Raw genomic sequence first — 13,242 nt, forward strand, 5'->3', positions numbered from 1 at the left:
ACCAGACCGGCCAATTTATAGTATTAGCCAATAGTATAGTATCTAAAGAAAATACCCTAAAACATTATCACCATTTACGGTCATGGCTTATCTTGGAATTCAGTTTTTTTAAAGGAAAAAATAGCATGTACCGTGACATGTTTGGTGAGGAAAAGGAATAGGATAAAGCACCACGCCCAAGGAGATCCTTAGCAACCGAAGATGAGAACAACCGCAAACCATAAACCACAGAACTAGAGAACATTGTTTCATCCAAACGGGAGAGAGAGAGCGAAACGATACAATTTCTTACTGCTCGGCAACGCTGGTACCGCATTCTTACTCAACAAAACATAATGGAATAACAAATAGCTCACTGCGGTGAGATGACTAGTCATGACAACTAAACCACAGACGATGAAAATAACGATGAAAACACCACAGCTTCCTATGCCCTGTGTCTAATGCGAAGGGGAACCAACTGAACAAATCTGATCGATAGCAGAAACCAACAAAAAATTACCACATTAACCTCAGGGGATACCTTACATGTAAACCTACCTTACGAAATGCTTTCCGAAAGTTTTCGGACAGGAACGCGTACAGCAGCGGGTTTATACAGGAGCTCGTGTATGCCAGCACGTGCGAGACGATTTGTAGTGAAATTTTAAAATGCGTGTCTGGTTTAAAGACGTCCACACTCTTTAGGACCAGGATGACCTGTAAACATGAAACGGAATGAAGAGAATTAGAGAAAATTAATTACAAGAATGTTTCACTGTATTTCACTGAGAAGCTATATTCTCACATGACGCAACGCGAAAATTGCACAGAGGAATGAAGAGTGTCGTAAAAGATATTTTAAAGTTTCTCAATTCCACTTCCAACTGATGCTGAACATCACATGATAACAGCTGGAAGCGAACCGCCATGCCTGTGGTGTCGGTACGTCCGCCTTTTGAACAAATTACCATCTGCAAACAGTTGTGTTGCGTTATCAAAAGCAAACCAACGTCCATAAAATAACACTCCGAACTACTTCAACTGCCCTTAGTGGAAGCTGCAAAGCAATTATCATTTTAATGAGATTGTATTTACACCGTGATGTGCAGTAACATGTTGACCCCGCTTTTACATGGTGTCCGATGCATCTCGTTCCTTTGAAGCATAAAATTGAAATTGGGATAGTGTACTCTGGTACGGTAGAGTGAAGTCCCCCATGTCGAGCACTGCTGATGACGAGCCGGGATTGCCGCTTTACTATGTAGCATGGCACTTGTACTCAACGACAATCGTTTTGCCAGATGTACAACACACTCTCATGACACACGCATAACGTCGTGCTAATCTACAGTATGCAAACGAAATTAAATGGGTTGCATTAAAGCAGCTGGGAACTGCAATTTGAGAGCGGGTTAGACACTTAATGAGTATAATTAATATTAATAAGCTTTCTACAATATTCTAAGGATCTTTTTCACATGTTTATCTTGCACGCACTTAATTTGTCAGCGTTAATGACCTGATTTCTGTCGGAATTGTCAACAAATTGTCAAAAAACTAGTGTTTGTCCTCTTAACTATGAATCAAATAAAACTCATGCTGTTTTCATCGAAGCTAAATTGATTCGTTCCTCGCACAGAAACAGTTCAAAGTACAATATTTGGCTGACTGGTGGAATAACATGGAATGAAATATATAAATACTCAATGTAGTGCACTGATGGCCGCCTCTAAACCCAACTACCATAACCACACACACAACCGTATGCAGATTATTGTAATTAATTAATGCCAATTTGCAAAGCTGTTAATGGATCTCTCGTGCTCTTCCGTGCTATGATATCATATGGAATGGGCTACGGTGTCGTTTTAGAGCTGTATTTTGGATGGTGGTTATCATCCCGATGATACCAGAACAGAAGAGAAAACGGAACACCGTTTCAATTGGATTTCATCCATTAGTTTACTTTGTTCAAAGCGAATCCAGCGAGTACAGACCATTTCATTGTGTGGTTTATTGGTTTATTTTATGATTCCTTTATCAAAATGCACCTTCGTTGTTTTTTTTTGCAAGCGATTTAACAAGAATCCCAATGCATTGGGCTCCAGCAAACATCAACACGTTTGCAACGGGAATGTACTTTAATTCAACGATCAAAGGGCATGTGCAATAGGTCATCGTTTGTAGTTGCATTCCTATTTGTGAAGCTGAAATATTCACCCCCACAGCCACGGTCGGTAAATCATTCAATTAAACACAAGTAAATCCCTTTGTAAACCATTAATAATGCAGACATCAATCGGGTAAACAATTCACAAAACCTCTGCTGAATGATTATGAATTTTGCATCCCTCTTCGCTTTGTTCACTCGACTAATCTCACCCACTGAGTAATATCAATCAAATGCAATCGGGGTCAGTTTATACGCATGCCGGCACAGTCCGCTTGTCAGCATTTTAGGTCATCCATCAATCACGGCACCCTGATCTGATGCGCACCGTCACGCTAAGGATCCCTTGATTTGATTTGCTACAATTTATTAAACACATTGCGTACGCGTTTCGAAACGACTGACCGACGGCCAAAAGATCAGAGACGGGTTGGGGTATGCAAGCATCAAATACTGGAGAATGGTACGTCCCAAAGGTTGAGCCGACCCGACTGCTCAGCTATGGAATGAAGAACGCATACCGGTTCCTGATACGGCCTACCGTTTTAGTATCCTACATTACTGACCCACACACACAAATACACAAGGATGTAGGCGATCGAGCAATTGCATTGCGGTGCTGGTACTGGTGGTCTTGGTGGTAGTGGCGACGCCCCTCGTTTGGGATAATGTTTGTAAAAGCAGCACATTAAACGATGGGCTCAAAAATGTTTCGTTCCGTTCGCTTGGGTTTACGTACACTCGGTAGTGGGTGAGGGTGGAATATACGGCGTCCTGTAATCGGGCAACGATGCCAGCCATTTTATGGGGTAGTTTTTTGTTGGGTTGAAACCATGTTGATGACCCAAAACCGGTTGTTCTGGTTTATGGCTATGACTGTATAGGAACGGGCATTGGAATGATGTTACGAGTTGCCGGCGTGCTTGAATTGGTTCACAGAATGAATATAAAAGAACAATCTCGTGCTGTCGTTTCACATGACCGGCTAGACCAGCAACAACACGGCGAGTCTGATTTGGTTAGCTGTTATGTTGCATGGAAATTATGTATGAGCTTATACGGTTGAATGCAGAAACATCTGCAGATCGAAGTCAAAGATAACATATTTAAGTTTGTTGTTTTATTCATAATGATTTTGAATATAAATTCCAATAAAACAAAATAATGCAGACATTAAGCTATTTTCCAAAAAGCTACTTCGTAATAGTATTGCATCACTTAAAACTAACCGTATTTTTCCCATGGATTCTGACAACGCAATATTCTCGAACAATTGAAAACAGTACGATGCAGAAGGCAGTGGCATTCGTGAATTGTTGATTGTTTACAAGCAACATGTTCAAGATCTTAATGCCTCAGTTCAGTTCAACCTCACCTTAGATGGAAACTCGCCCACGGCTTATCATGCTTCGAAATAATTCGATACTACCCGATTCCACAGCTATTTTTCCTCGTTTCGTTTCCTATCACCTCAAATGTTTGTGACAGCATTGGTTGAAAAATTCACACCACAATTTACGGAACCGTTTTTGAAAATATACCTTCCAACCGCTCCACATCCAATGCTTTATCTTGATTGTTCAACGCTGTGTAAGAGTGTTTGTGTTTCTACTGCCACTACCATGCTACATTCTGCCTCCCCAAATGCTCTAATGCCATGGCAACCTTCACACAATTGAAACCCCTCTCCACGTCCATCTGGGCCCTCGCATCAATCGCCTACACTTACCTGTATGGGAAACCATAATGAAGCAAACGCTGCCACCACAATCACCACCAGCCGGGTGACGCGCTTTTTGCCCTTCTTCGATTCGGCCGAACGACCGCCGACCGAACTTCGCCACAGCCGGGACAACATCCACATGTACAGGACGCTGATCAGTATGAGCGGGACCACGTACGAGCTAAGGAAGAACGCGATGTGGAAGGCGGCCCAGGAGGGACTATCCTTTTCGAGGAAGCCGCATGTTTCTATCTCCCGGTCGTGGTATTTGAATTTCTGCAATGGAAAAACGGCAAATGGAAAAGGTGAAACGATGGAAATAAGCATAACTCTGGTTTTGTATCACATATCTAAGAAAGCGGCATCATTCGATATGTTTCTTGGTAATTCCACACGATTCTTTTAAAGTGAGCTATCTTCCTCCCACCGAAGACATTGTTTATGCATTTTTGTTGTGTTTCAATCCTCTGTACTCCTCAGAAATTGCTATGTCGAGTAAAGATTCTGTAAAGAGATTTGAAACACGATTCATCTAGCTGAACCCGTACGAGTGCGAACAATGCTTGTAGGCCTTTTCCTTTGTTTAACCCAGTGCTCTTCAACCTTAGGTCCACGATCCTAAGGACCACTTGGCTCTGAAAATACATTTGCTGCGACCCACATCCTTTGAGAGCATACATTTTTTAAACTTAGTTCAAAGTTTGTTTTAAAGGTATCAAAGGTATGTTTGAGTCTTATTCTACACATGCTTGTTAATTGTTCAATCTTGAATTTGGGGGGAAAATGCACAAAATGTATAGTAATAAGCTTTTCTTTTTCGAAAATAATTTATTTTGCGGACCACGTCTGTAAACGCCATGGACTACAAGTGGTCCGCAGACCACAGGTTGGAGACCACTGGTTTATCCACGTGATTGACATGATAACTGTTGCTTTCTGGCAGAGGAAACCAAGGAAACTGCTACGGAGAAAATTATACTCGTTGTCGTTTGCAAAAAGAAAGTGACAGTGCCAACGTGTTCCACAATACCCATGGGCACATAACAATGATCTCAGCTATGGACCATGAAATATTTCGGTATTCGGTTTCTCTAAACATTTTTCTTCTTTACCTCGCATCAATAACAACAATCATCATCGTTATCGTCATCATCCTCATCGTCATCACCATCGCTCAACCGGTGGATCGAATGGACCCGGGCCGGACTAGTCCCGGGCCGAAGGTCTTGCGGGCGTAAATTAATTAATCAACACTTAATATATTTAATTATGGAGCAGTAACTCCATTACCTCGGAAACTCGATCGCCATCACCTTGGAAGCAAACACATCCTTTTCCATTCCCAGTTGTGGCCGCTCGATACCACCAGCAAAGGCCAGACAGCCATCGCGAGCTTTGGTTTTGGGTCGTAAACCAAAAAAAGGGAGCAGTCATAAATTTTAGCACTGCATTTAATATCTAGATCTGCTGTGGCAGTTTCCAAAGTGTCGATTCGCTAAGCATACTTTGGAGGCTGCGACCGTTTTAATATAACACTCAGCTACTAAGCAGATAATGCGGTTATATAGAGGTGATGCTTTAATTATCAATCTTCGTCGACTCGTCTAACCGGTGGAAATGGTTCGTTAGGGAACATGCCTGGATAATAAATTCACCGATGAAACCTTATATGAAAAGTTGTTAAACAGGTAATTTTATAAATCAATAAGCTAGTAAAATATTTATTACCAATGGCAGTAGGTTTGCTTCTGGGAAGAATATGATGTATTTAACCAATATAGGTCAATAAATCCCAAACCCAGATTAAGTATTGCTCCATCATCCCCAGTAATCCTCATTGGTCCCTAGGGAGCTGGTTCAAATGTGACAGCTTATTGTTATTCCTATCATCCGTTTAGAATTGCGTCGGCTAGTATCCTTCTTGGGATTTCTTTGTATATGAACGCATTTTGCCTTTCATTCCCTTATCCCAGAACGATTGGATATTCCACAAAAAATAGAAATGATATGCAATATAACAAAGGTTTGTAGGATTTGCCACATGGTGTAAAGATATCGCAATCACGCAAACACAAACACGATAAAGCCGAACATGTTTTGATCTCACATTCTTTCATAAGCAGAATCTCAAACCAATGTTGTGAATAGATGAACCTCTTGTGTTGGTTGGATTTTAGGATGTGAAAATTCAATATTAGCATTACTATTGCTAAGCTCCCAATATAGCCCTGACCATGTAAATTAAAAGCATTTTCTGAGATAGATGATCTGAGTCAGTGACTAAATTGAATTTGATTGTTTAATGTTCATTACTTTTTTACCTTTTTTACCACAAGTTTCAAGTTATTGGTGCCTTCTTCAACAGACTGATAAGGTTTTTCGTGAACAAGAGAAAATACCAGCAGACATTTTCGAAATTCAATTCCATTGAACGCCACAGCCACGCACAAAGTAGTGGTAAATCATCAACACACGCTCTTTTTAAAACGCTGGCCACTCGTTCTGGCTTTGAATGGCTCAAAATGTAATGATGTCGAAACACGTCAAAAACATCTACATCATCCTGAAATGATTATCAATTACAAGGATGTTTTAGTAAATTTTTCATCAAAATATAGTCGATGAATTGAGCCGGTCTCGTAGTACAGTCGTCAACTCGTACGACTTAACAACATGCCCGTCATGGGTTCAATCCCCAAATAGACCGTGCCGCCATACGTAGGACTGACTATCCTGCTATGGGGGGGGGGGGGAATCAATTAGTCACTGAAAGCCAAGCCCATAAGTGGTACAGGCAGGCCTTGACCGACAACGGTTGTTGAGCCAAAGAAGAAGAAGAAGATAGTCGATGAAGAACTAAAACACAGTTTGATTTTATTTTTATTATTAATACATTAATGGCACATAAATTTGCGGTCGTAATGGGTAAATATATGAACATCAAGGCTTATGATCTATTGGTATTGTAACATATCTGCTGAGTTTCTATGATCGCCTGGGCGATCAAATGTTGAAAAGTCCGCTTTGACCAAAGTTTCATTCTACCTCGATACATACCGCGACGGTACTTGATGATCAGTTGTGCCGTTTGTACGATCATCACATTACATGGCGACCGTAACTTTCTCCGAACACATTACATGGCAACCGTATCTAAAATCAAACATACTGCAGTATGTTCATTGTTTGCATTACTTCCTTCATATAATTGCTCCTAATTTGATTGCAAATTTAAGCTTTCCAATAATTGAGTACCTAATTGAGTGGAAATTATGCATGTACAATTATTTGCCTCGCAGTAGAAGCGTTTGATGATTTATTCAACGGAATGATAAATCATCACTTTAACTGGCCGCACCACGCATTTTTCATTTCCACGTAGTGACTTCATCGTTTTATAAAATGGAAAAGAGTGACTTTGTGGTGGTATTGATTGTGCCTGCGAAAAACCCACCTACACAACAAAGCTTCTGCATGTTAAAAAGAAATGTGGTAAAATGTGTAAGAAGCGAACGAACACTCAAAATGGTTACTCGCGATCAGTGGACAGACAGACATTCTTGAAGTATTATTTAAGCATTATTAAACAACAAGAAAAAAGGCAGAAAATCGTAAAGAACCTGTTATTCTGTAATTTGTCAAACTGTTATTTTATCATATTGCATCTAGCAATCAAAATTCAACGATCAATTTGTTTGATAAAACATGTTTGATCGAATTATAACTCTTTACTACAAGCATTTTTCTTTTATTTCATCAAATTGTTTCGATTGGTCGGTAATCTAAACAGCTTAATTTTTTTAATTATCACTAAATTGTTTCCCCAAACTCGTGACCACTTAAAAAGAACGAGACTTTATTGCAAAATCATAATTCTTATTACACATTTGAAACACTGTCTCGCTTTTGCTCAACCTGTTAACAACTATACCATAAATAAACTATAATCAATATCGCTGTCTAACATTTCTTCACCAGTCGTTCAACAAACCTGAAGGAGAAACATTGCAACAAAAGCATGACCACATTCCACGAACATTTCTCGCTTCTGCCACGCTCCGTATCGTCACGGAATTCCAGAAACAGGTTTGATACCACCCACACTGGTGCGAATCACGGAATTGAAAGCGGGATTCTTTTGTTATGCTCCTCTTCTCAATTCGCTCCATCGATTCCACACCGAAAACGTATCGGAATGCTGAAACTTCATCAAATCGACAGGTAATAAAGTAACTTCACGGTGGTTCAGGGTGCCAAGATTCCTACTGCCCCCACACCGAGGATGCCGACTCATTCAATTAACAAACACTCGAAATCTATTGTACGTTCCGAGCTCTTGGAAATTGGAATCTTTGGTTTCGGTCCCGCTTGATATTGAGACTTTGAAAACACTTCAAAACACACACACACAGGCGCACATTCGCACACACCGACCCATAGCCATCAAAATAATACTTTCTAAGAGGATTGATTTTCAATTTCCCGTAAAATGGAAACGGTTCACTGGGACCAATGAAGGAAGGATGCGCCATGTTTTCCTTAACCCCATACAAAAAACCTTTCTCAAACCCATAAAGACCGATCCAAAACAACAACGACAACAACAAAAACAAGGATGAAATAGGTGTGAAGCATACAGAAGGGAGCATTCGGAAACATCAGCAAACCTGAAACAGTTCATCTGGTCAGTGTCTTGTGTGCATGCGGCAAAGAGCTTGTAGTCCTTTTTTCGAAGCTTGCGTGAAATGAAAGGAACAACATAAACCACCAACTTCCCATTGTGTGTGATGGAACAACAAAAACACCATCTTTCCTCATACAATCCCCTTGAATGATTCGCTCGAATTCGAATGCTAACACCGATAAGTGGGGAATAGTTCAGTGCAAACACGATGAGTGCAGTGCCATGCACAACAGCATCCACCTTGCATTTTTGCCCATAGTAACGGGGCAGTGCCATGCACAACAGCATCCACCTTGTACAGGTAACCGACACCGGGGTTCGATTTCACACAAATACTCCTTTACAGTATGATACAACGAATCTCTTATGAAATAAATCGCCCAGCTTACAATCGCGCACCTTCCCGGCCGGCTCTTTGCTGCATGTAACTGCATATCTAGGAGCGTTCCAGTCTTCCCGAGCGCATTGTGGAGCGGCATGTGGAAGAGACCGGTAAAACTACATACATACATGTTGGAAAACCAGCACTATCATCGAACGTTACCAACCCGGGGCTGGCGTAAATCCCATCCTCCGACACGTCGCAACCATCAGGGCAGTCGTTTCCAGCAGTGGCGCTTAAAGTGAATGATGAGAAAATGGGAGGATCGTGGTTTGGTTGTGTAGCGCCAAGATGCACCGAGTAAAATATATTTCAATTTCCGAACCGCGGAACGCAATCTTGTGCATTCTATGTGCGGTTTGTTTGTTCCCTCTTTTTGTGTGATAGTTGATGGAAAGGCATAGTGATTGCTAAGCACTAAAACAAAAACAATCATTTAACTCTAACAAGATGTGGCTAGAAAGGGACCACTCACCATCATTCCACCAGCCCGTCATTAATTGTACAACGCCCAACACACTACTGACAGACACATAGAACTGGAGCATGGTGACACGGCCGCAGGAGGCGTTAGAGAAGCTTAAATTTATGGCGCTTCGCATATTTCTCTGTGTTGGCGTAGCAAGCGGTCGGTGATGATTTTCCATTTAAATCGTATCCAACGAATCAAAAGACTTATCGCATTACTGTAAAAGGTTTCACACGAGTTTTTTTGTTTCTTTTTTTATATCTGCTTCAATGAACTATATTCCTCGAAATTCAAAAAGGCCATAGGGCAGCGATAGACCAACGGATATCATTAGGCTCCAGTGTGTTTGTCCATTTAACTTCTGGGAAAATTGAACCACTCTAATCCACTGGCAAATTAGAATTTGAGACCAGCTGAACTAGATCCGTCGGATTGAGCTGCTCACGGCAACACGGGCGGATGTTTATTTACCATGTACACACCACAGGCCACACATGCAAGTACTCAAGATGAGTGCCGTTTACGTACGTCATTACGATGGGGTGTATTGGATAAACTAATTGAAGCAGCAGCAGCAGCCAACTGGCTTCCTGTGTGCGCTGTACATTCTAAATGATGGCAGATTGTTGCGCAGTTGGAATGTGTATGAAATATTTGTGCTACTACTCTACGGTGGTAGCGTATCTACCTTCGAAGGATGCTTCGCAGACATGTTTGTTGGTTACAAGGCTGATGTTATTAATTGATACTTTACGGCTTCGAATCAAACATAACAGAGCGGATTAATGGGCGAATCTTGCTAGATGCGTCTGGTAGTTGCCATCCAGCCGGCATTGCTGGCAGAGGAATGTGTTAACATTGTTTCGTTTAATGTGAGCAACTATTAAATTTTGGTTTTTTAAATTTGATAAACACGAGATTTTCCAGGTAATTAATGCCCCCTGCATCTCTCGAGACATTTTAACCACACATCTGTACAGGCAATTGAAAGGGCAACATCCTCCATTCTAGAGACCAATAAAATGATTCCATGGTAAGTTATATAAATTAATTATTTGCCATTATTAAGACAACTCTGAATTTTGATGGAAATTTTAATAGAGTACAAGCCAACTGGAAATGCTCTGAGCTCATGTCCCAGTTCTCGTTTATTCGAAAGAGAATACGAGAAAACATGTCAAAAGAATAAGCTCTCTTCATATTTGTTTTAATGCAATAAAAGTTATATGATTCGTAAGCAGGTTGTAGCATATTTGCTAAACAGAACTTATTATAAACCACACTATCAACTATTAACTCATTGTAACACACCTCGGAAAGCCAAACCACACTACTGCAACACATTCATTATAACACACTCAGCAAATCAGATCATACCATAACAAAGCAACCGGAAGAATTCAAGCCCCACCGTTCATATAAAAACAATTGTGACACACTTCTTGAAAACATCCGAAAGACGCATATTAAGCAAATCAGGCGTAAACACTAAAAGCGCAGCATAGGCACATAATGACAGACACCTCACTCCGATACAATGTATAAATTGCACCTCATATCAATAACCTTTAATTAGGACAAAAACACATTCCAAAACCAAAATGTACGAAACATATTGAGTATAAATAAAACCAGATTCGTTCGGACTGTCACGATAGAACGTTAAAGCAGCGTAACTTCGTAAACTTCGCCTTCCAACTTATTCCAAGAGTTTAGTTATGTCCCCCTTCCAAAGGTAAGGCTTCTAAACTCCAACGTTTCCAATAAAGGAAACCCCTTCTGGTTTTCTATGATCACCTAGACGATCAAGTGTCGAAAAGTCCGCACCAACGAAGTTCTATTCCACCTCCGCTTATGTCAGTAAAAACTGACCTACTGCGACGGTACTAGAGGTACAGTTGTACGATCATCGCATTACATGGTCATAAGTGTACTCTGTACACATTCTTTCTAAACTCAAATCCAAACTATCGAAAGCTCTTCTTGTAATGGCTTCATCAATATGCAGCACTTTCAGTGCAAGGTTCATAATTTATGCGAACATCAAATGAGTTTACCACTAAACTTATGTTCTCAAACAATTGGTCACGAGGGCTTCCTCTCCAGCAGACGCTAGCTAAGGATGCACCGAATGTCTTTGTATGACCGAGAAGCCATTTAAGAAAACCGATGCCAAAGGTAGCTGGGTAGCAAGCCTCAGCTAATATGTCAGAAATTACATCCTCTTTAAGGTTGGATAACTCCTTCATTACGCTTGGCACTCGCCAGAACTTGGCATTGTTACCCAAAAGACACCAACTGGCCCCAAAAGACCAACGGTAGAAGGAGTGACACGTGACAGCTTGGTAGCTTGGAGGCTTTAATAAAATTCACTACAATTTACTTGTAAAGAGCTTTCTCATGAATAATATACACCAATTCCATCACCATAGCATACAGCAGACGTGCTTGAGGCGTACGGGTGAAAACGTATCCTTTAGTAGATTCGATGACAACAAAATGGGCATTCGAATGGGGAAGCAATGAAATTGGGAAGAGCATTAAGGCAGTCTCGCCCTCGTAGAGATCAGATCATCACACCCAACGGCATAATGTCATTGATAACCCGTTCGGAAGGCGAACTCAATTATAAAGCATTGAGTATACAGATAATAGCAGCATGATGATGCAGTCAGCGCGGTTTGAGGAGCTAATCGATTTAAACTGGTCCAATAAAAACAAAACGGGTGACATCAAGAAGGCAAAACACCATTACCCAGTTCTGAAAAGATAGTTGTTACGGTTTCTTTCACTTATTTATCCTCAAGACGATTATTACCGAGCCACTCAAATGAGCGCCCAAATGATAGCCCTCTGGAGAGTTAGCAAATCGATCGAAATTAAATCAAGCTTCCCACGAATTGAAGCCGCTTTCTTGGTCACCATTTGTATCAATTAAATGAATATCACATTAGTGTGCACGCTTTCCCTCGAAAACGGATACTGAATAATGGATTAGGCGCAACACATTGTTGCGTGTGTGTCGCTCGTTTCGATCGCACCTCGCATACAACCGCACAGGTGAGCTGGGGTGGTGGTTTAGATTACATACCTCAAGCCGGCACTAATCACTAACTGTTGAGGTTCGCCGTCACACGCATTTCGACTTACCGCATACACCAACAGGACGCACGAAGCGAACGGCAATCGATACTAATTAACACAACGGTAGAATGAATGGACCAAGGCATGTCCGAACAGAGCCACAAATTATACGCCGCTCCGGCCCCCTCTTCGTGATACGGTGCTCAAACGTGCTCTATGGAAAATCAATTACCTTTTCTGTCGTCTACCTTCCCAGGATGCCATTAATCGCTTCGTGTGAAATCTCCAATTTAATTACCAGTGCAACAACAGTGCTGTCTTCCTTCGGCTTAAGCAACCACTCGGCAACAACGCTGCAATCTTGCCACGGCTTAAGGAACCACTCGGCAACAACGCACAATATACTCGTTGGGAGTACTCGTCCATCCTCTCAACGACGTTAGGAGACAAGAGATTTTTTCATTTCCCCCTTAACATTTTCCTCGCTACGAACAGTTACTTAGTTGCAAATCTGTGGTTTTTGCAGCCTGTCTTGACATTTCCCAGTTGGTTTGACATCCCACACTGCTTGAGGCATTGTGTAGGCCAGTGAATCACGAGAACTGAGAAAACAACAACTGTCCAATTTCTGGCCAGGAAGCTTCTACGCAGAATTTCCCCCGTGGCCATTAAAACTGTGCCTTTCCGTCGTTGCGCTCGTTAGTCCTTAGTTAGTCCTTGTTAGTGTCGAGTTATAAGTGAAGATACA

General features: G+C 41.3%; 1 protein-coding gene across 1 annotated transcript in view; it reads right to left on the reverse strand.

The window, feature by feature from the left end:
* LOC3290518 (allatostatin-A receptor) overlaps window positions 1-13,242 on the reverse strand; it is a 64,916-nt gene that overhangs the window by 19,594 nt on the left and 32,080 nt on the right. Inside the window, exons 2-3 of the mRNA XM_061643482.1 lie at window positions 3,882-4,151; window positions 541-699 (exon numbers count right to left, since the gene is read on the reverse strand). Coding sequence (XP_061499466.1) covers window positions 541-699; window positions 3,882-4,151 — 429 coding nt within the window. The remainder of the gene's footprint in view (window positions 1-540; window positions 700-3,881; window positions 4,152-13,242) is intronic.

Source organism: Anopheles gambiae, chromosome 2 (assembly GCF_943734735.2).
Source record: "Anopheles gambiae chromosome 2, idAnoGambNW_F1_1, whole genome shotgun sequence".
NCBI classification, from domain to species: domain Eukaryota; kingdom Metazoa; phylum Arthropoda; class Insecta; order Diptera; family Culicidae; genus Anopheles; species Anopheles gambiae.